The sequence below is a fragment of the Vanessa tameamea genome, chromosome 10 (assembly GCF_037043105.1).
Source record: "Vanessa tameamea isolate UH-Manoa-2023 chromosome 10, ilVanTame1 primary haplotype, whole genome shotgun sequence".
NCBI classification, from domain to species: domain Eukaryota; kingdom Metazoa; phylum Arthropoda; class Insecta; order Lepidoptera; family Nymphalidae; genus Vanessa; species Vanessa tameamea.
Window position 1 is genome coordinate 3,216,985 of NC_087318.1, and position 24,947 is coordinate 3,241,931.

Consider the following 24,947-nt stretch of genomic DNA (forward strand, 5'->3'; position numbering starts at 1 on the left):
TGCTCTTAATCGAATGAATGAATTATTTTAATCTTTTGATATTTTTGTGGTGTACGATTATTGAATCAATTAATACAATGATTAGACGATATTAAATACGTTTTATTTTGTGAATATCTCCATTACACGCCCACATAGTCTTACAAATGTCGGATCAATCCCCGAAACCAAATGTTCGGCATCCTGCTCCTCCGACATATATACAGTAAATGTCAGATGTTATGTATTTTGTGCCTGTAGGTATATTGGCTCTCTCATCTTTCAAACCGGAATACTTAATATTGCTGTCTGACGGTAGAATATGTAATGAGTGGGTGGTAACCCAGACGGGTTTACAAGTAACCTTCTACTACCAAGCTACCACCAAGTAAATTTGCGATATGTGCATACAGAGACCTCTCAATTTGACTATATTCATAAACAATTATAACACTTGGATATCTCTAAAACATTAGTAGAAACATTTACAAATATTATATTTATTTCCTGAAAAAAATATTCTGATTAGGTATAAAATGTTTTGTACATTCAAGGTTACTATAGCCAAACTATAAAAACAGATGAGTAATTAAAAATTATTGATATTACATGTGCATGCGTGTTATGAGTACATTTATTTTCTAGTAGCTACGTTAAGCTTGGTTGCCGTTATGTTCTATTGAATATGCCAACAGCGAACTAAGCAGGATAAATCAAAAGAACGAGACTATTATGACTATACATCTGATGTTTTTTTAGTTTCTCAAATACTCATCTTACAATGTATTTTTTTTTCAAGAAAAAAAAGTTTGACTCAGAAAAGTGATTGTTATGAAAATGATGAAAAATAATAAACAAAGCGGCGGCCATGCCACCATACATACAGTACGCGTCCTTCTGACCTCGCAGGCGGTGCGGCGTGTTGCGGCGCGCCAGCGTCAGGCAGATGACCACCATGCCCACGATGAATACGACCACGGTGGCCAGGATGGGCACCAGCACCTCCGGCTCGAGCCAGGCGCGCAGCCAGGGCGGCAGGTCCCGTCCGGCGCCGGCGCCCGGCAGCGGCGCCACCGTGCCTGCAACACGGCCGCTCACCTTTGTGTTGGTGCTCCCGCGCGCCGCGCACCACGCACACCACCACGATCGCGATAATGATCACGAGCACGGCGGCCACGACCGGCACGATGAGGTTGAGGTGGGACAGGATGATCTTGAGCGTCTGCTCCGGAGTCAGAGCCCCGTCCCCGACCTCCCGCACCGGCGCGATGGTACCTGAAATGCGAGCCGGGGGCGCATTATGGCTACGAGTGACTTTTGTCCGTTCTTTGTTATATTGTATTTACTGTACGACGGCGATGCATTTCAGGTACCTTTGAATCGAGTGTTTGTGTTTTGGTATTACAGAGCAATTGTACCATATCGAAACGAGCGAGCCCTCACCTCCGGTCATTGTCAGAGTTGCGAATTCGTACTCGGCTACGTTAAATCCGGCGTTGTTGTGAGCGGTAATCCTCAGGACGTACCACGTGGCCGGTTCGAGGTCTACAATGATAAGATGGATCTATATACAAACTTCGTATTGTGTTTTAGAAAAAGTAATATTTAAAGAGAGTTCTATCAAAGTATTGATTTACTCTTGTTGTTCAGTATTTATTACCAAGTACAACGAAGTTTCCGCCGGGTTTAACGGCATTCGAGATCTGGTTCCACTCGGCAGCTCCCCTGGAGATACAATGGATTGATTACAAACACGATAATGATTATTTTGTAGTTTAGCAAAATGAAGCAATCGGTGAAGAGACGACGAGCGGCGTGTGTGTGTGTGTGTGGCGGGGTGGGATACGTACTTCTTCTTGTTCTCGACAACGAAGTGGCTCATGGGGCAGCCGCCGTCGAGCCACTGCTTGAGGTGCAGCGTGACGGAGGAGGAGCCCACCTCGATGAAGTCGGCGGCGCGCGGCACGGGCGGCTTGGAGCCCCGCGTGCGCGCGATCACCACGTCCGACGCCTCGCCCGTGCCGATGCTGCGTGACGGAGCGGTGGGTTACAGATTACTACTTTACCAGTTATAGAAAGTTTGATGAATATAGGCGTCACTATGTAATATGGACCTTATAGCCTGTATGCTACGGACAAAGTTCAAAGTTGAGGTTATTTGTCCCTTTGAGTTGTTTGCGAAGAGTGTTATTAATCTTGAGCTCGCGTATTATATGTAGCTTATATCTAAACAGCGAGTTTGGCGGCGATTTGATTAGCGATTATTGGAAAGCAAAATACAAGTAAGTACCCTTGCAGTAAGTTGATGAAAACACCAATGACTTTTTATGACCATACGAGTATACCATACCATGAGCTCATAATAATATGTTATTTGAATATTTTTTGCCGAATACACTATTGAGCCTACAGAAAAGGTCTCGCAGAAACACCCGTTACCTGATGCCGCAGATATGTTTAATTCACTAGTCTTCTAAACGCGAGGATGAATTTTGATCGTTATCATATTTAGAAAGTCGACGCCGAAGATTCAGGACGCCACGTTGTTCGCGTGATATAAACAAAGTGTTAAAAAATATATCTTTCACACAAAAATGAGTGTGTGATACTAAGACATACCCGTTGTAAGCAGTCACGTAGAGTTGATATCTGGATCCACAGAACAAGTTCTCAAGTGTGTACGTATCAGTGTTGCTCGGAATCTGCAATGATAACGAATTATTATTTTTGAAAACGTACTGCATCTTTTTAGATATAAATACTTTTATCATAAACATGTCAGTTTTAAGAAAATATACAATTACTAAATTATTTTGAGTTTAAGTTTTAGCGATCATTAAAGTGTATTTGAAATATATTTTCTTGAGTTTTTACTAATTATTGTTTTGAATATATACTCAACTATAACAAAAATAGACCCGTAATTTAAAAAAAAAAATCAATATTAAGACATTAAAACATAAATAAATAAGCAACCTGAACGGTTTCCCAGTCGCCGAATTCCTGTTTGTAGTGGATGGTGTATCCTGCGGCGGGAGACTGTGCGGCGTCCAGCGAAGGCTTCAGGCGAAGCGTCAGCGATGACACGGAGGACGAGGCGATGTTCAGTTGTGGTGGGAATGGCGGGGCTGGAGTTATTGGAAATATTTAAACTCATATCTTATCTTAGAAACCAAACGAGAAAGTGTGTCCTTTGACGAGTGGCCACGTTGCCCTTATACACTGGCACTGTACAAAGTTTTTGTAATTGCTTATACCATCAATGTGCCATCAACTGCGAGATCTGAGATTTTATGTTAATATAATGCAATATAATAATGATATCAGTGCACTTCTGCTCCAAACCAGAACAGGACATAAAAAGTATTATTGTTTGATACTAGAAAAATTGGTGTTTGGGGTGTTTATCCACTCAGACACGCCGCCGTAAAGTTTATATAATAGAAACCATAATTAAATATATATATATATATATATATATATAAGTATTCAAATGAGATTTGAAAATACTTCACATTTTCCTCATATAAGTTTGTAAGAAATTTTCTTTCAAATAAGTGAATGTTATTTTACCGAGTACAGAAAGCGTGTGAGTGACGGTATCGGTTCCGAACTGGTTGTCCACGTGGCACGAATACTCTCCGGCGTCTTCGCGAGCCACTCCGGCGATCTGCAGCGAACCCTCGGGCAGCTGCCGTACGCGTTCCGATGCTTCCAGAGGATGTCCTTTTACCTAAAGGTAAAATTATCATATTTCAATTGCAAATAGTTGGACCTTATGATGATCGGTGTTTTAGTTTGACGTAGAGATACATTATGCATACATTTATTTTATTTTTAGATTACCTTCCACAGAATATTAGGAGGAGGAACACCGACGGCGAGGCAGGGCAGTTTAACGTCTTCCTTGTAAGTGGCCGTGAACGATTCGTCGAATGATGCGATCTTTGCGGGTACTGAAAAGATATTTAGGCATTTGTAAATAAAAATAATTATAATAAATCACCTGCAAAATAATTATATGTTTATGTAAATACCTTTGTCACTGGGACTGCAGGAGGCAGTGGCCGAGGGTTGTCCTTCGCCGATGATGGTGGAAGCGGTCACCCAGAAGTCGTAGCGGCCAGCTTTAAGATCGGTTGCCGAGTAGCTGGTTTGAGATGCGGGTACCTAAAATTACCAGATTATACCTCCATAACATTAATGCTGTTCCGAAAATGACAGAGGAGGATATATGAGCTCTCGGTGAGGCTGTAAGCGTAAAGTGTGAAGGCGCGTCACCTTGTTGGGATGTGGCTCGGCGTTTTGCGCTTGCGTGTACACGTTGTAGTGGGTGACGACACCGTTGGGCTGCGCAGGGGGGCGCCAGGAGACGAGGATGGAGTCAGCGCCCATAACCAGCGCCTTCACCGCACGCGGAGCCTCGGGAACTGCGCACAGTGGTCAGCTCATTGCGCGATCAGGTCACATTGAGATAAAAGCTACGCTATCCCAGCATTTATCGTAAATTCACCCCTAACATAGCCTCAATTAACGAGCAATCTCACGCAAAATTCATCAAATTGGACTCGCACCTTTAGAATATTATTAAAGATTACGCATTGTTGTATTTGAATACATTCTACGTTGAAACAATCGATAAGAAAGACTAAATGAGATATTCGATTACACCCACCGTCTTGTTCAGTCTGGCAGTGGATAGGAACAGATCGGACTCCGTCACCTCCGTTGGTGGTAGCCAGTACTTCCATAGAGTAGTTCGTGAATTTCTTAAGTCCATGAAGGATGGTTTCGCTGCTGGCGGTGATCTTGGTGTCTTTCGTTTTCTCGTCTACAATTTTATTTCATTTTATTTAACAAATCCGATAAGAAATTATATTCATACAAAAAACGAAAGTTTGTTTTTGCAAAAGTTATTTCTCCAATGAAAATATGTAACTGTATGACTTACCGTACCAGGTCTCGCTGGGGCCGTAGATAACTTTGTAAGATTTAATGAGTCCGTTAGCGGCGGCAAGAGGGGGGGATACCCAAGACACTCTGATGGTTTGCGCGGTAAGCGTGGTGCAGAGAACATCCTGGGGAGGGGCAGAGGGGGCGCCTTCAGCAGTGTAAGCGCGCACTTCATTCGATACTGGACCAGATCCCATTTTGTTGAAGGTTTGGACAACGATGGCGTATTGGGTGTAAGTTCTATAATTTTATAAATGTATGTTATCCGTAGAGAAATTGTGAAAAATATAAATACAATTGATGATTTTTATAATATTTCATACTTACTTCAGATTAAAGATATCAAGATGATGTTCCTTGCCAGATTCCTTGGAGATATCGACAGTTTCAAAGACGAAAGATTTGTTGCTTGATGCGAGCTTGTAACCAACATAGTATCTGAAAATTTTGTTATATTTGTCAGGAAAAGATAACGCGAGACGTATAGTTTAGACTAAGGGCTTTTTCTGTACCTTCAAACACTTTTCTCTTAAGTTTACACTCCCCGATCAACCTAAATTAGATAAAGACAAATCGAAATCGAGTTCAAAAACAGCTCATAAATCGGCTTATCGATTTTCTAAAACTTTACTAAAATCTTAATAAAATTCGAAAGTTGTGGTTTATGTTATTACATATTGGACGAAACAGTTATTCTTATGATTAAAATCCATAGAAAATCTGCTAGAAATTTACCCTTGAAGTTCACCATTCCAATCCTGAGGCTGAGGTGGTTTCCAGGTAACTCGAAGGGTGTGTTTGTCAACGGCGTCAACTTTTACGTCTTGTGGCATGCCAGTGGGTGCTTCTTCTGCGGTGATAATAGTGACAGTCTCCGATGGTTCTGAGGTTCCGAGTTCGTTTTCTGCTACAATTCTGATGTGATAAGCAGTAGCTGGTCGTAAGCTGAACACTCCGGCTTCAGTCGCATCTCCAGGTACGAGAACTCTATAAAAATTTTTTTTACATTAATTTTCCGATACACCTTGTCGGTAAAACGATTTTATGGAATAGTATCATTTACCTATCGATATCTTTTTCCCAATTGCCCTTAGCCCGTTTGTATTCAATAAGGAACTTCTTGATAGGCGAGTTTCCGTCGTAAGGTGCAGCCCAAGAAAGTTGAACGGTTCTTCCAGATTTATCCAGAACTTTTAAGCCATAGGGAGCCTCGGGTACCTCTGAAAGACGAATAACAATTATTTCAAAATATGCGACAATATGTAAAATTGAAGTACATGGTTTTATTCAAGTTTACATTTTTATCACGTATTAAAATGATACTTTACCATTAAGCGTACAATAATATCTATGATCTAATTTCGACCATAAAAAGGGGAAAATTCACACACTTTTTTTTCAACCACGTGCGATATTGTCGATTGACAAAAATCCGTTTAAAAAAACACGTTCTACTAATTAAATAATAAACAAACGAACAGTGAAATTTTAAATTATTTCTGTTAACAAATTAATTATAGAATACATATTATTATATTCACCTTGAATAATCATGTTGATGCTAGTATCATCAGAGCCGAAGGCATTGGTAGCAACACAGGTGAATAGGGCGCTGTCAGATCGTTCAGTCCTTCTGATGCTCAGGTCGGAGACAACACCACCAGGCAGAATCTCTTCGCGAATTGTGTAGCGGGGGTCGGATTTGGGTTCAAGACGTTTGTTGTTCATGTTCCAGATAATTCCAATTGGCTATTGATATTGGAGAAATTGATAAATATTTGGGTATTTTGTATGTAACAAAAATGTTTTTAAGTGGAGATAAATTAAAAACAAAGATTTGCTTACTATGATACTTACGAGACATAGCTTGCTCCTTGTACGATAATTATCATAAATTTTGTCACGTATGATTTCAATATTTTTAATTTATAATCAAGCTTTGGTTTCTACATTAAAACATATTTTATGTCGTAATAATGTAACTTAAGATTTTAAATACCTACTTATTTTTTTCTTTAATTGAATTTATTGTTGCCAATAAAATTAATAAGAAGAGGCCTTCTCTCTTTTTTCGGAGGTTTGCAATTCATCCCTCAGTTAAGTTCTACCATCTCTGCTTAAATGCAAATGATTGAATACATATGTGTATTCGGGACATTTAGATTGTATTACAATATTCCACCGAGCATGGGATGTATTATAAAATAAAATAAATCACAACTCAGTGTTTTTTGCTATCCACGTAATATCCACGTATTACATCTAGTTATGACCATTAAGGCTTTCAGAATTGTTGAACTTAAACGAAACTTAAAATTTGATATACATAAATTTTGAATGAATATATTATTTCATGAAATTAATTACCTTTTCACCTTTAGCTTGGCACTGCAAAACAGCGGGTTCACTTCGGCGAGCTGTTTGGTTTCTCATTTTGATTTCAAATTGGGGTGGAGCTAAAATTATATGCATAACATATGAATATTTTGGAGTACGGTTTTGTATCAAAATAAAAAACCTTATATTTTATTCCTTACCCTGAACGCTAATCAAAATAACAGCAGATAATCCAGATCCGATTCCATTAACTGCTTCACAAAGATAATATCCTTCATTTGTCTTTTGAATATTCGCAATCGTCAGTGTTCCGTCCTCAACTTTTACATTAGGGTTATTTGGTTTAAGGTCTTTGTAATCGCCAGGCGTATCTCCTAAAAATAATTTAAAATTGAAGATAATTTACCTTATGTATTTAGTTATGCTTTTAAGAATAAAATGATATATGACGAGTATGAAATAAAATAATATTACTATATAAAAGATAACATACCTTCAGCCCTCTTCCAGGTAACTTGAGGCTTGGGGAAGCCATCGGCTTTACATTCAACTTTAGCGTCAGAACCTTGCGCAAATGCCTTATCAGTTGGTTCCAAAATCCAACGTGGGGGAACTAAAATGTTTCGAGTTCTTAAAAACGATTCTACGTGATACACATTTCGTACTAAGCAACAAAATATTTAATTATAGTTTTTTTCTAAATATTTGAATCAGTTCAATAGCTTTTGCTTTTGTAAATAGATATTATCAAATCGATTCGGTAGTTTTTTCAATGATTTGAAAGTTATATATTAAATTGTCAATTAGGATGAGATCAAAGTAAAATATATTGTATTTTAATAGATTCATCAATAAAATAAGTAGTGCGAACTGTTATAATAATAATTATTGAATTTTAAATGAAATCTCATCCTTTATTTAAAAGTAAATAAATAACCTGGATCCACTTCAAAACAAAACAAGTTCTTAAATTTGTTATCATTGAATTTCTTTTTATTTTAAACGATTTTAAATTTATATTATCCAGGTTATTTAAAATTACATATATCTATAAAGCTTCTATAACATTCAGACTACAATCGATAATAATTAATACTTTGATTTTAATAAAACATTGAAACTTTAAGTTATTTAAAATTTAATAAATAGGAATATGTACAGCAAAGCAATGCTGTAGAAGCTTTTTTTTTATTTTATCAATGCAAATTAAACTAATATAGCTTTAGCTAACTACAAACCAAATAATTAAATGTGACTGAAAAACCAAACCATAAAAAGCATGTTAAACCATCGTTGCAAAGTATATTTTTTATCTATCATTTGAAAGAATGTGGAGTTTTATATTTATGATACTATTCTTATTTTTAAAATTATAATTTTATTAAAGAATACTTATTTTGTTATACACTATTTAGTTCTAATATCACATTATTTCAAATTACAGTTTATTTAGCAAGCAAGGCAACGAGAATATAGAATATGCAAATAAAGAATGAAAAAATAAATATACAGATAGGAAAAACAGGATACGGATGGATGCAGGATAGCTATATGCAAGAAAGGATTGGAAGAAGAAATGGTTTCGTCGATGATAGCCGCAGCCGGTTCCTATGAACGATTATCCTACATTGTTTATATTCTGGTCTCTATTACGTAACGGAAACTATTTTGGTTTCTATTTTATAAAACAGAAGAATGTATTTAGCAGGTGTTATAGATAACTCTTTAGAAAGGCAGATTTTGATTAAATTAATCAATATAATTGGTTGATTATAAAAGCTCACGACATTGTAGCTACGCAAAGCTAATCCGTGCTAGGAATATAGGTTTTTATGCGCTATTATATGTACCGTGTACTTCTAATGTGGCAGAATAGTTGGAAGAACCAGCGGCATTGCGTGCGAGACATACATATCTGCCACTGTGTGACCACCCTGCTGGGTCGATGAGGAGAAGTGAAGCCCTCTGTGCGATTTTAGTTGCCGTAACACCGGCTATTTCTTTTAGTGGTCGTTCTTCGAAATACCATTGAATGTCAATTGGAAGATCACCCTCAGAAATTAAGCAAGCGACTTGACTCGCCTGACCCGCGTACAGAGGAGTTTCAAATGAGAATGGAACAATGCGGGGTAATACTGGAAATAACCAGTCGGTCCTGTTAGATAGATTGTCGAAAAGCATTGTTAGTAATTCGTGAGGATTATAGAAACGTGTCTGAGAGATAATGTTTGGACTGGGCCTCTGTAGGTGCTAGACTGTGATGTTAGTTCCCTGTCTTAACGATACAATTTTGAAAAATATATAAAAACGTGCCATTTACAACAAGAGTCGCAGCATGTTCTGCACGCCCGGCCGCATTTTGAACGATACATGTGTAGTTTCCTTGGTGATTTGCACTCACTGAATTAATCGTGAGTACAGAGGCTCGCGAACCTAGCGGGGTAGTCATGATGTCTCGGTGCAAACTTGAGTCTATTGTTTCGCTGCTAAATGTCCAAGATATTTCTAGTGGCAGGTCTCCTTTAGTGGCAACGCAATTCACTACCGCAGCATCTCCAGGATTAGCTGGTACCTCCCCAAAACTGAATGGCACTATCAAAGGCGGAACTGGGACAACAAATATCTTATATTGAAGCGGAAATAGAATTTATTTTAAAGTATAAAACAGAGGTTTTTTTGGCGCACCCTTTACAATTAATTCAGTAGTATGAGAAACAACGCCTCCGTTATTGCTGGCAGTACAGTTATACTGGCCTGCATGTTTAGCTTGTACGGATTCTATAGTAAGTACACTACTTCTTCGATCGACGCTACTGACACGGGTTCCTGGGACTATTTTGGCTGATTGATTGTTAATTGTCCATTCTATTTTAACTGGTTGATCTCCATGAGTAATAATGCATTGTAGTGCAAAGTAATCTCCTAAGAAAGCCGGTTCTGGACCGGAAGTGAAAGGTGCAATCTTGGGAGGAACTGAAACAAACTTGATCTATAATACTAAAAATAGGATGCTACCACTAAACTTTACGACTAACCATAAACAACTAAATCTGCTGCGTATGTCGCACGCCCGGCGCGATTTTCACCAATACAGGTATATGAACCAGCATGTTTAGCATCAACAGACTCAATAATAAGTAAGCTACTACGTTTTGAATTAGTCAACGAGTAATCATTGTTTCTTTGTGAAATGAACTGGCCATTAAACGTCCAAGTTATAGTTAGTGGAAGATCGCCAAAGTTTATTGTACACGCTGCTTGTAAGTATTCTCCGACATTTGCAGGTTTTTCACCGAACGAGAACGGTAGAATGTTTGGAGGTACTGGAAGTATATCATTATCTTGCTAGACGATTAATATATTTTTAAATAAATGAACTTAAAATACAAAAATAATAATGACAAAATCATATTTGATAAATATCAGAGGCCAAGCACCGTTTATAATTAATGACGATGTATGCGAATGGATTCCTGCTTCATTTTCCGCAATGCAAGTGTAATTTCCTGCGTGACTATGCATTACAGAACCAATACTAAGAATAGCGCTTCTTTCTCCAATATTATAGACGGCCACCCCTGATCTTGGTTTAATGGGTTCATCGTCAAAAAGCCATCTTAGATGGAGCGGATGGTCTCCTTCAATAACCGAACAAGCTGCGGTTACCACTTGTCCAGAATTCATTGCGACTTCTCCAAATGAAAATGGTTGGACGACAGGAGGAACTAAACAACAAGCAAGCAACACCTGTTTATTATTTAGATTGAATACCGATGACGTTGAGGGTTGCTGTATGATTGGTAGTGCCTGCCTTATTTGTAGCTGTGCAAGTATAGTTCCCACTATTTGTCCCCGAAGCAGACGGAATATCCAGCACAGAGACACGTTCGCTCAAACTTGTCGTCTTAACACCCATTCTACGTGTTACAGGATACCCTTGGAAGCTCCAAGTAATATTCATGGGAATATCTCCTTTCGGCACGTGACAGTCAAGATGTACGGACTCGCCCGCAAATACGGCTTCGTCCAATTCAAAAGGTTTGATGTGAGGGACGACTGAGCAAATAAAATAATATATAATATATTAGTGATTTACATGTTTACATGCTGGGATATATAAATAAAAATACCATTAACGTGTAGGGTAGTCGAGTGCCTATGTTCTCCGGCTTTATTTCTTGCTATACAAGTATAATTGCCACTGTGAGCACCGGTAACTGAAGCTATCGATAAGAAAGATGTTTGTTCCGCCATCTTAAGTGTCTTGATTCCAGAAACAGAGGTGAGATCTTGACCTTCGAAAGTCCAAGAAATGGACATCGGCCGATCTCCTTTGCTAGCATGGCATGTCATTTGTACTGATTCTCCATAGAACACGGATTCTTCGATTTCGAATGGCATTATATGGGGTGGAACTAATCAAAACGAACAAAAAGATAATGCTAAGATTAAGTCTAAACGTGCAGTATTTATCTATGACGTTCAGAATTTATTCTAAAGGAAGAGGAATAGGGCGACATCTAATACCATGAATGTTGACGAGAACGGAGTGGTGTGTGCGACCGGCACGATTACTGGCTGTGCACGTGTAGTTTCCGCTGTGTTGACCCATTGCTGTTGGTATGCTAAGAACGGACGCTTTTTCTCCTAATTTTGTAGTAGTTATGCCCATATTGTTGTGATAAGGAATCTCTATTCCTTGGAAACTCCACATTATTTGGAGTGGTCGATCTCCTTTCGATACGTGACAAGTAAGATGTACCGATTCGCCGGCAAAAATAGATTCTTCGACTTCAAATGGGATTATGTATGGAACCACTTGCAATTAAAATATTAAAATTAAGTTACTAAGTTAAAAGAAACAAAACACTAAATAATTATAACTGCTATATATATATTCCTAGCATAACTTTACATATAAGTGTACTCTTATATATAAGTACCAGTTATTTTTAGAACCGTTGTGTAGGAAGCGGTCCCTGCATGATTTTTCGCAATGCATGTATAGTTGCCGCTATGAGCACCGGTAACAGAGGGAAGCATCAATACGGATGATCTTTCCCCAACTTTAGTGGACATTCCTAACTCGTGGGATAATTTTTGGCCATTATGTTCCCAAAATACATCTAATGGAATATCTCCTTTTGATACATGGCACATCATCTGAACTGATTCACCAGAGAATAGAGCTTGGTCGACGTCAAACGGCAATATGTTTGGTGTGACTATAATATTAGATAAAATAAACAAATGAAAAAAGGTACCATGATTAACAAAAAATAATAAGCTAACATTTCTTTTGGACATGTGAACATAATACATGCTTATTCTGTTAACATATCCTTTGACCGCAAGTGTTAAACATAATATAAATGGTGTAAATCAATGAAACTGACCATGAACGTTAAGGACAGTGGAATGATTAGTAGAACCAGCACTATTGCTAGCTACGCAGGTGTAATTGCCACTGTGAGCGGCAGTAGCCGCGGCAATGGAAAGAAATGAGGTGCGCGACGTCATTTTCGTTGTCATAATGCCGAGATGCGATGATGTATTTTCAAACCCATAGAAATGCCACTTGATATCAAGAGGCAAATCACCTTTTGATACATGACAACTAAGCTGAACAGGTTCACCAGCAAATACTGACTCATCTGCTTCAAATGGTACGATGTACGGTAACACTGTTAATCCAGAAAGTTAAAGCCCTTTATTATTATTACATATGCAAGCGTGCAGCGTGCGGCAGAGGCAAGCACTGTAGTGGGAATTTATAAGATACCGTGAACATTAATCGTGGTGGAGTGGACAGCTAGACCGGCTTCGTTCAAAGCGTGACATGTGTATTCGCCGCTGTGACTAGCTGTTGCACTAGAAATTGTAAGAAGCGACGTTCGTAGGCCAATTTTCATTGTTGTTATTCCTTCATGAGAGGATAGTTCCTTCCCATGAAAACTCCAGGAAACGGTAAGAGGCGTGTCACCTTTAGATACGTGACACGTCAATTGTACAGATTCGCCGGCAAATACTGGCTCTTCAGCCACAAATGGAACGATGTGCGGAGGAACTGATAGGAAAAATGAAACAAACTAAAATAAAATTATAACACGCAAATTTGATAGTTGTGTACCCTGAACGTTTAATTTAGCTGTATGATTCGTGCTCGCTACGATATTGGAAGCGGTGCAAGTGTAGTTTCCAGTATGTTTCTCTGTTACGGACGGTATAGCCAAAATAGAACTCCTATCGCCTACTTTAGTTACAATTGCTGCATGTTTTTTTTCTAACGGTCGGTCTTGAAATAACCATGATAGTGTTATTGGCAAGTCTCCTTTTGGTATGTTGCACATAACTTGAATACTTTCTCCATAAAAAACAGCTTCATCAAATTCAAAAACTGATATTATAGGCGCCACTGTAAGATCAAGATCAACGTTCTGTTTTTAAAATAATGTCTTAATGCTTTACGCAGGGATGTAAGGGATAACAAAACACGAAAAGCACGGATTGTTCACTGTGAATTAATACCCTTGACATTGAGTGTTGCATGGTGACTAGCCTTGGCGACAACATTGGATGCAGTGCATGTATAATTGCCGGAGTGTTTTGCTGTCACAGTTGGTATTATGAGAGCTGAACCCATATCCCCGACATTCATTATATTCACCCCAGAGAGCAAACTCACATCTCCTCCACTGAAACTCCACTTGAACTTTAATGGTTTATCTCCTTTTGGAACATGACACATAACTTGAACGCCCTCGCCAAAAAATACGGATTCGTCGAAATCGAAAGGTATTATTACTGGTGCCACTGAAATAATTTTGTTTTATTCCTGATTAACCTACTTCTGTCGTCATTAAATATATTTCGTAAATGTTTTTGTATATCATTTGCTACTATGTTTAAGTATATATTTTTTATTGTTATGGCCCGCCAAAGTTACTGAGGATAGGATTTAAAAAGAAGCAACATAGAAAAAAATGTACTAATTCTACAAGGTCAAGCCAAAAATAAATATTGTACCATTAACGAATAATTGGGTGGTATGATTCATAACGCCTGCTTGATTAGACACGACGCAAGTGTAATTTCCTTGGTTTTGATGGCTAACGGACTCAATGCTTAATTGACTTGCACGTTTACTATTCATTAGGGATATTCCTTTATCACCAGGTTTTACTATGTTTTCATTAAAATACCAATCTATTTTCAAAGGTTGGTCACCCTTCATAACTGTACATGTGATCAAAACCATTTCTTGGGCGTTAACAGGTTCTTCGCCAAATTCAAATGGCATTATTTGTGGAGGGACTAAGCAAGGACAAAATAAGGCTAATTAGCATAAAATATAATAGCATAAAGTCTCATGTTAGTACCGTTAACATATAATTCGGCTGAGTGATTCGTTGTTCCTGCTTGGTTCTTAACCGCACATGTGTAATTTCCCTGATTGAGATGCGAAACTGACTCAATAGTAAGTTGACTTGTTCTTTTCGCATTGGTAAGTAAAACGCCATTAGTATCAGACTTTAAAGGCTTTCCGTTGAAGTACCATTGTATACTAAGCGGTAAATCGCCTTTACTAACCGTACATATTACCACAATCATTTCTTGATCGTTTACAGGATCGGAGCCGAAATCGAAGGGCATAATTTGCGGGACAACTACAGAACGTAATAATAAAAAACATCATTAATAAATTAAGGAAACCACAATTTTCCGTTATATATTATATGTTTAGTTATTTGTATGGAACGGATTGGTGAAAGAATATAAATAACTTAAAACTATGTACACTAATCAAATGTCGTGCGAGCATAAGCAATATTGATGTTCTTGTGTGTTTTAAAAGTACCATTAACGTTGAGAATCGCGCTGTGACTACTGCGACCGGCTTCATTCTCCGCAATACAAGTATAGTTTCCAATATGTTCGTGTTGCACATTCTCTATGCTCAAAACTGATATTCTTTTTCCATTTCTATTTATGAACAGACCATTACCGGAATTCAGAGGTTTGTCGTTAAGGTGCCAATGGATTTTAAGGGGCAAGTCACCCTTTCCTACTGTACATGTTAATGATACTGTATCACCTGCATTTAATATGTCGTCCCCAAAATCAAATGGTGTTACCTGCGGTACAACTAAATAAAAAAGATAAATTAAATAACTGGCAATGTTTATTTAGTACCGTATTTTTACTGAACTAACATTTTTAGAGAAAGTATTTGGGAAAATGCTAACAAAAAAAGGAAATAGATAGGATTTTGTGATGCGGTGTTCATAAAAAGCTTTTACTATACATGAAGAATATCGGTTTACCATTAACTATTAATTCTGTCGAATAGTTTGCATGGCCCGCTTGGTTAGCAGCATAGCAAGTATATAAACCCTTATGAATGAACGAAACGGCCTCTATCGATAAGGAGCTTGATTTGTGGCCAATTTTAGTAACAGAAACTCCTTGAATTGTGGTAACATCTTTTTCATTCAGATACCATTTTATATTTAATGGCACATCGCCCTTAGTCACCATACATTGAATTCCGACTGTATCACCTGCATTGGCTGGCTCGTCACCGAAGGTGAAGGGGTGGATTTGAGGTAAAACTGTTTTTAAAAACTACTCTTAAATTGTGTAAGTATAAAACCGTAAGAAAAACTACACAAGCAAATTATATTTCATATCAGATGACCATTAACTTCCAGAGTCGAGCTGTGATTGACGTGTCCAGCGAAATTTTCTACATGACAAACGTATTGTCCTCGGTGTGTTCCATTGACGGAGTCTATGTTAAGAATAGACATCTTCCGGCTCATGCTGCCTATTACGATTCCCATGGTATTGCTTTGAGAAATCTTTCTCCCGTTTAAACTCCATGAAAAATTAGCCGGTAGATCACCCTTATTCATAACACACTGAACGGAAGCAGTGTCACCAGCATTAGCGGGTTCATCGCCAAAGTCGAAAGGTAATATTTGAGGAGGTACTGTAGTAATAGAAAAGCGTTAAAACAAATAAAAATATGAATAAAGAAATAAGCGAACCATTAACACTTAGAAGAGTAGTGTGATTCGTTTCGCCCGCTTGGTTTTTTAATTCGCAAGTATACGAGCCTCTATGCACAGCATTGACAGATTCGATATTTAAAATAGACGTTTTCTTGCTTATTGTAGTTAGTACGATGCCGAAATTATTTCGGGGTCTAATTTCATCTCCGTTAAGGAGCCAAGTAAAGGTTACAGGTAGATCGCCCTTGCTCATAACGCAAGACACAGAAGCTGTTTCACCTTCATTGAGTATTTCTTCGCCAAATTCGAATGGAGTAATTTGTGGTGGAACTAATAAAAAGCATCATCGTATTTATGTAAGTTTGAGGTATAAAGGTCTTTCGGGAATTTTATTATAAATAAAAGAAAATAAAGTTGACAATTTTGGACTGGTACCATTCACTTCGAGTAAAGCGCTGTGATTGACGGAACCAGCTTGGTTCGTAGCCACACAATAATATGTGCCCCTGTGTATTCCATTCACAGAATCAATGTTTAAAATGGAAGTCTTTCTATTAACGTTGGTAAGAACGATTCCCAGATCGTTTCTTTTAGATACAATTTCTCCATTAAAAACCCATGTGATATTTAGAGGTTGGTCGCCCTTGCTTACGGCACAGGAGATCGAAGCCATATCTCCGGCATTCGCAGGTTCATCACCGAACTCAAATGGCAATATTTGTGGCGGTACTGTTTACAAATTCTTATTATTAAAACTACAGACAGGAGTGTGTGTGGCAAACGATGTATCTTTGGCGGGCATAAACTCTAACTTCACGTACTATTTGGTGAAAACATTTAAACATTGCTATTACGAAATTTGAAAACCAAACTTTTAAAAAACCCCTCTGTAAAAAAGAAATATTAGTTTTTCTTAAAATAACTATATCACGGTAATGTCATAATGAAATCTTTGAAATAAATGCAATTTTTAATGGCTACTATTGTTTGATGCGATACTATTATTAGATTTTTATTCAGATACATATGACATTACTCGTGGAAGAGACACTGATTAGCATAGAACTATAACAATTTACATAGTTCTTAATAATATAAGTAAAAATTAATTATAATTTTCTCAGATTATTTAATAAATAGTAACATTTCTATAGATTTCAAAAAATCAGTGATATTACTTTCTGCTCCATAACTTTTTCCTTACAACAAACATAACGAGTGTACTTCAGTTTATATGATAATACAATTAACCATCGATAATATGACATTTATAACATAAACTAATCTTGAAAAAATCGTTCCTAGATAATTTGTTACGACATGTTGATTCACCTAACGTCATTTACAAACGACATTGTTAAAATCTCTAGTTTTCTAAAAACTGTATATCTGTCCAGAACGTTTATTTAAATATGTAAACTTATCCAATAAGATTTATCTGGATATAAAACGAGCGAATGTGTAGATGGTGACTCGTGTTTTCACATAACAACAACGCCGAAATTATTGACTTAAAAATAAACACAATTCAATTTTCATCAGTCGAACAACTAACTATGTAAATTATAATAACAAACAATTTGGTCTTCTCTACCGAATTCTTCCAGCGTCACCTAGTCTCGGCCCATGGGACCTTATCATCAGAATAGTCTGTATTTATTTGAAATATATTTTCTTACGTCCGTTTTTTTTAATTGTATCTTTGTTTTGGAGCAGTGAGTAATTGGCTCTTCCAAATTCTTAAAAATGAATCTTTACAAATGCAACAAATATTTTCAGTAATAGTTTACTATATTTATATATTTACAATAGTAGTTGAATTTAAACTTATACGAAGTATCATTTTTGCTTTCATTTTATTTGTTGCATTTTCAAGTAAAGAATAAGTTGTGTCAAATTAAATAGATAATCTTTGAAGTCGAATTCAATTTAGTAATAATTATATTAATTATGTAGGTATTATTTTTACTTATTTTATTTTTCTGTTAATATATTTATTAAAAAAAAAAAATTCAATGTATGTATTATTATTCAATGTATTATTTCTACATAGAAGTATATATTTCGTTTGTAGCCATTCACCAATCATCGAATTTGTAAACCACTTCAAAGATCATTAAATCACGAATATAGGCACCGAGAACAGAGGAACGATTTTCGCAGTAAATACATGATTATTAATTTGACGTGACGAAAAATGCATTCCTCTAACTCGGGTTGTAGTCAATTTGTATCTTACCCATGACTTGAAGTTCGAGATTTCCTTTAGCGTTGTATCCTTGGGAGTTTTTGGCTACGCAAGTGTAGGTCGCTTGGTCGCTGGTACGTTCGACGTTTTCAATGACGAGGGTGCCGTTAGGGAAAACTTTTTGTTTGCGGTTGATAGGTAACACACTGAAAATATAATTTCACATTTATACGTTACTGTAATCAACCGATGCACAAGAACACCTGATTGAGGTATCATCAAATTTGGTTTATTTTATTACATTAAGTTGTCCATAAAATTACATATTTTATAAAATTGTAACGTTGCCAAATATATATGATGCCGATCAGAATAACATATGCTGATCATGACGACATATAATACGTGATTTGAAACAAATGACATGCATAGCAGGCTAATTCATATACACTTCTCTCAGATCTAACCAAATAAAATGGTACAGATGGCCGATAGAGTTGGATCCAATATTTTTGGATATTTTTGCCATAATGAGCAATAATATCTGAGCCAGATTTTAGGATCTGGGGCGTCCATACCGTCCGTCGCGCTCCCAGACGATGGAGTCGATGGGGTATCCGGCCACGGGGCAGTGCGCCACCAGCGTGTCTCCGGCCACCACGGGGCGCTTCTTCATCACGCGCACGTAGGGCAGCCCGTACACGTTCACTCGCGCCGCATGAGATGCGCTGCCCACCTGCGCACAGAATCACAGAATCTGATATCCACGGTTCATTCAATTCCAAAATTATCATTTATCCCAGGTTATTGGTTTACGTGAAAAATGCGATAAATTGGTTTCCCTTCAATCAACACTAATGTATGTTAAATGTGTTTCACCAAAAAAAACCACTTCAGAAACGAGATTTAAACAGCATCCACTATGTTTTGTTTCAGAACTTATAGAATCGGTTACAAGTGATTAAGAAACTTAGGAAAAGTAATGAATACTAGTATTTTCTCAATTGGCAACCTAACCACAAAAAATATTTAATATAATTAGGTACCTTGCTTGATGCGATGCAGGAGTAGAGTCCTCCGTCGTTGGTGTGTACGGACGAGATGTTGAGGTGCGACTCGACGTTTCCGTCGGCGGTAACGAATTGTCCGATCTGCAGCCTCTCTCCGCTGTTGAGCTTGTCTCCGTCGAGTTGCCAGGCGATGTCGGGGGTGGGGTTTCCGGAAGCCACGCACTTGAGTCGCAGAGAGGGGCCGGAGCGGAGGGTCTGTTCGCCGAAGCTATGACGGATCTGAGGTGGTTCGACTGAAAACATAGAAAATATTCCTTTTTAACATTTTTACTAATCTATTTTTACGTTATTTTCCTTCGAAATTAACGTTGAATAACTATCAGATTCCTAATACTTGATTAATATTATTTGACTAAAATTATATGTATCAAGAATTTAAGCAATTCTTGTTTGTTATTTTTCGGGAATATTATGGTTCCTGCTATGGTGTAACGTAAGAGAAACCAGAATATTTAATAATAGAGAACTGAGCCTTAAAATAGGCGTAAATATTGGATTATAATCAATTATTTTAATGATAATAATTTGATTACTTATATGTATTGAAAGTATATTAATACTATTAGTATAGTAAAATGCATACATCGTCCTCCGAGTTTCAGTTCAGCACTAGCACCGGCACTTTCTTGATCGTTTCTAATAAAGCATTGGTACATTCCTTTGTCTTCCTTCTTAACCGATTCAATTCTGGAACATTAATATAAGCAAGATTAGATTAGGTTAGTAAAAATAATATTACAACAGATTGCAATTGATATGATTTTCAGCGCGATTTTTTCCAGTCACATTTGATATTTTTGGATTACAATTTAAATTGCAATTGGTAGTTTTTAAGAATTATCCGGTCATGCTAATAAGGATTTTATTACGATATTCTGTCAAGGTATAGTCAAAAAATTAGTAATAGTCCTAATCAGGAAATTAAAGTTTTTTTTTTGTTTATTTTTCAGATTCATATTCAACAAACTACTATTTCTTAGCTTCTCCTCCATCATACTGTTTAAGATATGACTTATTATGTCAATTACGCGGACAGGAAATTGTATAGGCACTGTCTAAGCGCTGCCAAAACTTTAACCGATACATGAACTTTTTGTATGTAAAATTTGTAACTATCCAGAATACAGTCTATAAAAAGTATGTACATCTTTTATTTATTATAACTTAAAATAATCAATGTTATTATTAATAAACGGATATAATAAATCGATTAAAAATATCAGATCCGTAGTAAATACCTTTACAAAATACTCGTTACGAAAGAAAATCACATACATTTTGTTGTACTCTTTTGTAAATCAAAATTTATAATTGGTAATTTCGTTTTGTAGTGTCATAGATATCATTTAAGACATTCGAATAAATATGAGAAAAACTTTGCACTTTTCAAATAACATGTAAAATTATTTTGTATTTCAATATAAATTACCTGAGGATAGGGTCGTGATGGTTCATGTCCTTGCCATCTTTAAGCCAAGTAATGGTTTTGACGGGATTGCCTTCATATCTGCAAGTAAAGACGGCTGGGCGACCAAAATCAACAGTTTGGGTAGCTGGTTCAACAGTGGATTTTAATGGTGCAGTCACAGTTAAGACAGTTTCAACAGATTCGCCTGTGGACAAAATTCACGTTAAATCAAATAAATCGAAACCAAAAAAAAATTTTTTTTTTTGTGATGAACAAATACTGCTACCGAAAATGTTTAAATGTAATTAAAATGCAACTACACTTACCTCCAACAGAATTATTGACAACGCACAAATATTTTCCGGAATCCTCAACTTTAGCCTCTTTGATGATAAGGGTGCCTGATACTTGCTTTACTCTATCGTTAAGGACCACTGGCTGTTTCCTCGCAGAGCCATCGATAAATTTATACCATCTGTAACAAATGAAATTAAGTATTACATAATACGAAGGTTTTCATAAACTCATTTTATTTACTTGATGTCTTTTAATGTCAATTTTATCTTAACCATAAAAAGTTACAATTTAGTATATTTAATTGCTTAAAAATACAAAAAAGTCTCTGAATCCTTAATTTCTTATTACTATTACTTATAAGTTATAAAAACAGGAAAACTATCAAATGAAAATACTACATAATCATATCTATCACGTATATTATCATTGGGTGTACAAAAAAAAATTGCATAAAAGAACCTTCCTTAAAATTATCGAAAAAGAAGCGAAGTTAGCCGACAGTACGCGATGGTGACAATTTCCCAAACCAGAAGATGTTTCGATGAAGACAGTAGTATAAACCTCCAAAAAAAGCAATTATCCTATTTCCTATCAGTACGAAAAATGGAAGCTTGCGATATGGTAAGTTACCACATAAAACCAATATGGAATGCCGAAAATCCAGATGCCAGAGATCAAACATAGCGTAACTACGAATCACGTGAAGCACAAAGTAAAGATTAAAGCGTCTGAATGAAAGCAAGAACACCCTGACACTTACCAGGAGGTGTCTACGTCGCTCAATCGTTACTTTGGCTGAGGATCGTAAAAGGCGCGCGGCCGGCCGCGGTTCATCACGCCTTCATGTCTCGCGGGGGCGAGGCGCCCGCCGCAGCAGACTGCAATAACAACGCATATCAATACATTGGGATGGTATGATGTCTACGTGAAAGATGAATGCGTGAGATGCCAGCGGCCGACCGTCGTTGCGTGAGGCCGTACCTTGTCAAAGGCGCCGGAAACGCTTGTACTTCACAAAGAAGTGCGAGATTTTTGCCAAGCCGCCCTAAGTGACGATTGAGTCCGTCTCCAGTCACTATTGGTCCTGTCCTACCCGTCGGTTCTGGAATTTAAACCCACCATGACAAAGATGACTAAAGTAGCCCTAACACTCACCTAAATATGGGAACTGGGAAAGCAGCTACTTGACATGTCAAATATGCTATATCATTTTGCGGCACGAAGAATACTTCCCAACCTTCGAAGTGTTTGGTGGAATCTTTTCTAGGAGCAATTTTATTTGTTGGCTCTGCAAATGACAGAGACTGATTTAGATAACATCAGATTCAATAAAATGACCAGAATCGGGATAAAATACGACGACGACGCCTCAAGCCGCTGTTATAAACACCTACACAAAAATTAAAAATACTTTTTGTCAAGTATAAAATACTAACTTACCTAAAAATCGGGGGAGGATATCCAGCTACTTCACAAGTAAGATATACAGATTCTGTTATAGAAACTAAAAATATTTCACCACCTTCAAATTTGCGGGTTTTGTCGCTTCGAGGTGCAATTTTATTAGTAGGTTCTGTAATATGTAAATAATTGATAAACGCACCTTGAAAGTGGTACAGGAAATCCTTGCGCTGGACACAAGAGAGCTAACGAAGTGTTTTGAGAGAAATAAACAGCAGCTTTTTGAGTTGAAGTTATACTGGGTGCTGCGCTGGCAATAGGTTCTGAAGAAATATGTATCTTACATTCAAAGGTGCCCTTAAAACAGCACTTTTAATTTATACATATAGTAATAAGCTCAGACAAAGAACAAAAGATCAAAGGATATCTTCTCTCCAAGCGTCATGTCATAGTATAATATTGAAATAAAACATTACACAAAACTTGCCTGAATAATGGTACAGGAAATGCTTGAGCTTGGCATAATAAACCAAAGCTTTGGTTGACGGTTCGTATAAAAGTACTACTACGAGCGTCCGTCGAAAAAGTGGGTGCTTTGGAGCCAACTGGTTCTGCAGTTTGAAAAAAGTATTAATAATGGTCCAAAAATGTTTTCACTTGCCTGAAAACTGGGGCGGGGTAACTTTGAGCCTGACAAAGAAGAGCGAAGCCTTGTCCAATGCGTTTTCTAAATATGCTTCCCATAGATTCAGATGAAAACGTTGGAGACTTAGCACCAACTGGTTCTACAAAATGTTTACGCCTTTATATATCGAAAACTTGAAAAATAGATAACTTGCCTGAATATCGGTACAGGAAAAGCTTGAGCTTGACAAAGAAGTGCAAAACTTTGATTTTCATGTCTTTTAAGAGATGAAAGAGCAGACTCGGATGAAAAAGATGGAGCCTTTGATCCAACGGGCTCTGTAGGAAATAATCATCCATGATAAGCTATACAACATGTAAACCTTAGGAATTTTAAAATCTACCGACAAAAGATAAGAAGAATAATAAATGTGAATATTGAGACGACATTTTATGAGAACAAACTAAATATCATATCCGATAGCAATGTCATAATTCTATAACACCAAAGTTTTATATTATTTATATATATTACGTTTAAGATTCGTTTAATTAATGAAACACTTGCCTGAAAATTGGTAAAGGGAATGCCTGCGCTTGACACGTCATTGAAAAACTTTGATCCTTATGTCTTGTTACAGCTGAAGAAGTTAAATCATTGGGGAATGTCGGCGGTTTTGAACCAACGGGTTCTGATGAAGGAAAACACTATTGATTTTTTCTAACTTACCTATAAATGGGAATCGGTGACGCTTGGGCTTGACAAAGTAACGCAAAGCTGTGCCCTGTTTCTCGGATAAATATACTGCCTTTAGAATCGGAAGAAAAAGAAGGAGCCTTTGCGCCGATAGGTTCTAAAAGTATTCAGTAACAAGATATATCGAGTAGAAAACCCACCTGAACATTGGTTGTGGATACCCTTGTGCCTGACATAGCACAGAACCCCCAGAGTGTGCTTCAATATTATAATTGTAGGACGACGCAGAAGTAGGAAAAGTGGGCGCTCGGGCCGATACTGGCTCTGAATTAAAAAAAACGAGTAAAAAATATTAGGAGCACTCACTTGAATAACGGAGGAGGGTGCGACTGAGCCTGACACAGTAAAACAATTGCCTGCCCAGATATTTTTGTGAGCGTTGTACTTTTAAATTCCAGTGAAAACGACGGCGCCTTTGATCCTATCGGTTCTGCATCAACGATTATGTGATTTGAGTAGTCATATAAAAATACTACTATTCTTAAAAAATCTTACCTGAATAACGGGACAGGAAAGGCTTGGGCTTGGCATAAAAGCGCAAAATCTTGACTTGTTTTACGAGTTATTCCAGAAAATTGGACGTCATTAGAGAATGTAGGGGATTTAGAGCCAACTGGTTCTATAATTAAAAATAAATTATTTTATTTAATCACCTGAAAATCGGGACTGGAAACGCCTGGGCCAAACACAAAAGATTTAGGCTCTGATGAATTGTTCTTACATACCAAGACATTTTGTCATCGGTCGAAAAAGTGGGTGATTTAGATCCGATGGGTTCTAAAATTGAGAATGTAGGGGTATATTACAAAAAAAGATATGAAAAGTAATAAAAAAAATACCTGTATATAGGTATAGGATATCCCTGCGCCCGACAAATTAAAGCCAAGTTATTTTCTACAGGTCTATGAATAAACCACGC

General features: G+C 37.1%; 1 protein-coding gene across 47 annotated transcripts in view; it reads right to left on the reverse strand.

Moving 5' to 3' along the window:
• Positions 1-24,947, reverse strand: part of LOC113392090 (cell adhesion molecule Dscam1) — a 62,790-nt gene that overhangs the window by 8,369 nt on the left and 29,474 nt on the right. For 8 of the 47 annotated variants that reach the window (XM_064216101.1, XM_064216117.1, XM_064216115.1 and 5 more), the window contains exons 8-33: positions 21,276-21,424; positions 20,971-21,154; positions 20,125-20,228; positions 19,518-19,774; positions 19,050-19,207; positions 18,523-18,677; positions 15,128-15,415; positions 7,763-7,882; positions 7,470-7,643; positions 7,300-7,388; positions 6,474-6,681; positions 5,996-6,152; positions 5,668-5,919; positions 5,260-5,370; positions 4,931-5,172; positions 4,655-4,810; positions 4,261-4,409; positions 4,017-4,149; positions 3,826-3,935; positions 3,553-3,712; positions 2,956-3,107; positions 2,599-2,681; positions 1,830-2,006; positions 1,640-1,704; positions 1,423-1,524; positions 864-1,058 (exon numbers count right to left, since the gene is read on the reverse strand). In XM_064216101.1, the coding sequence (XP_064072171.1) occupies positions 864-1,058; positions 1,423-1,524; positions 1,640-1,704; positions 1,830-2,006; positions 2,599-2,681; positions 2,956-3,107; positions 3,553-3,712; positions 3,826-3,935; positions 4,017-4,149; positions 4,261-4,409; positions 4,655-4,810; positions 4,931-5,172; positions 5,260-5,370; positions 5,668-5,919; positions 5,996-6,152; positions 6,474-6,681; positions 7,300-7,388; positions 7,470-7,643; positions 7,763-7,882; positions 15,128-15,415; positions 18,523-18,677; positions 19,050-19,207; positions 19,518-19,774; positions 20,125-20,228; positions 20,971-21,154; positions 21,276-21,424 (4,130 nt within the window). The other 39 variants (XM_064216092.1, XM_064216128.1, XM_064216123.1 and 36 more) reach the window with 25 other exon arrangements.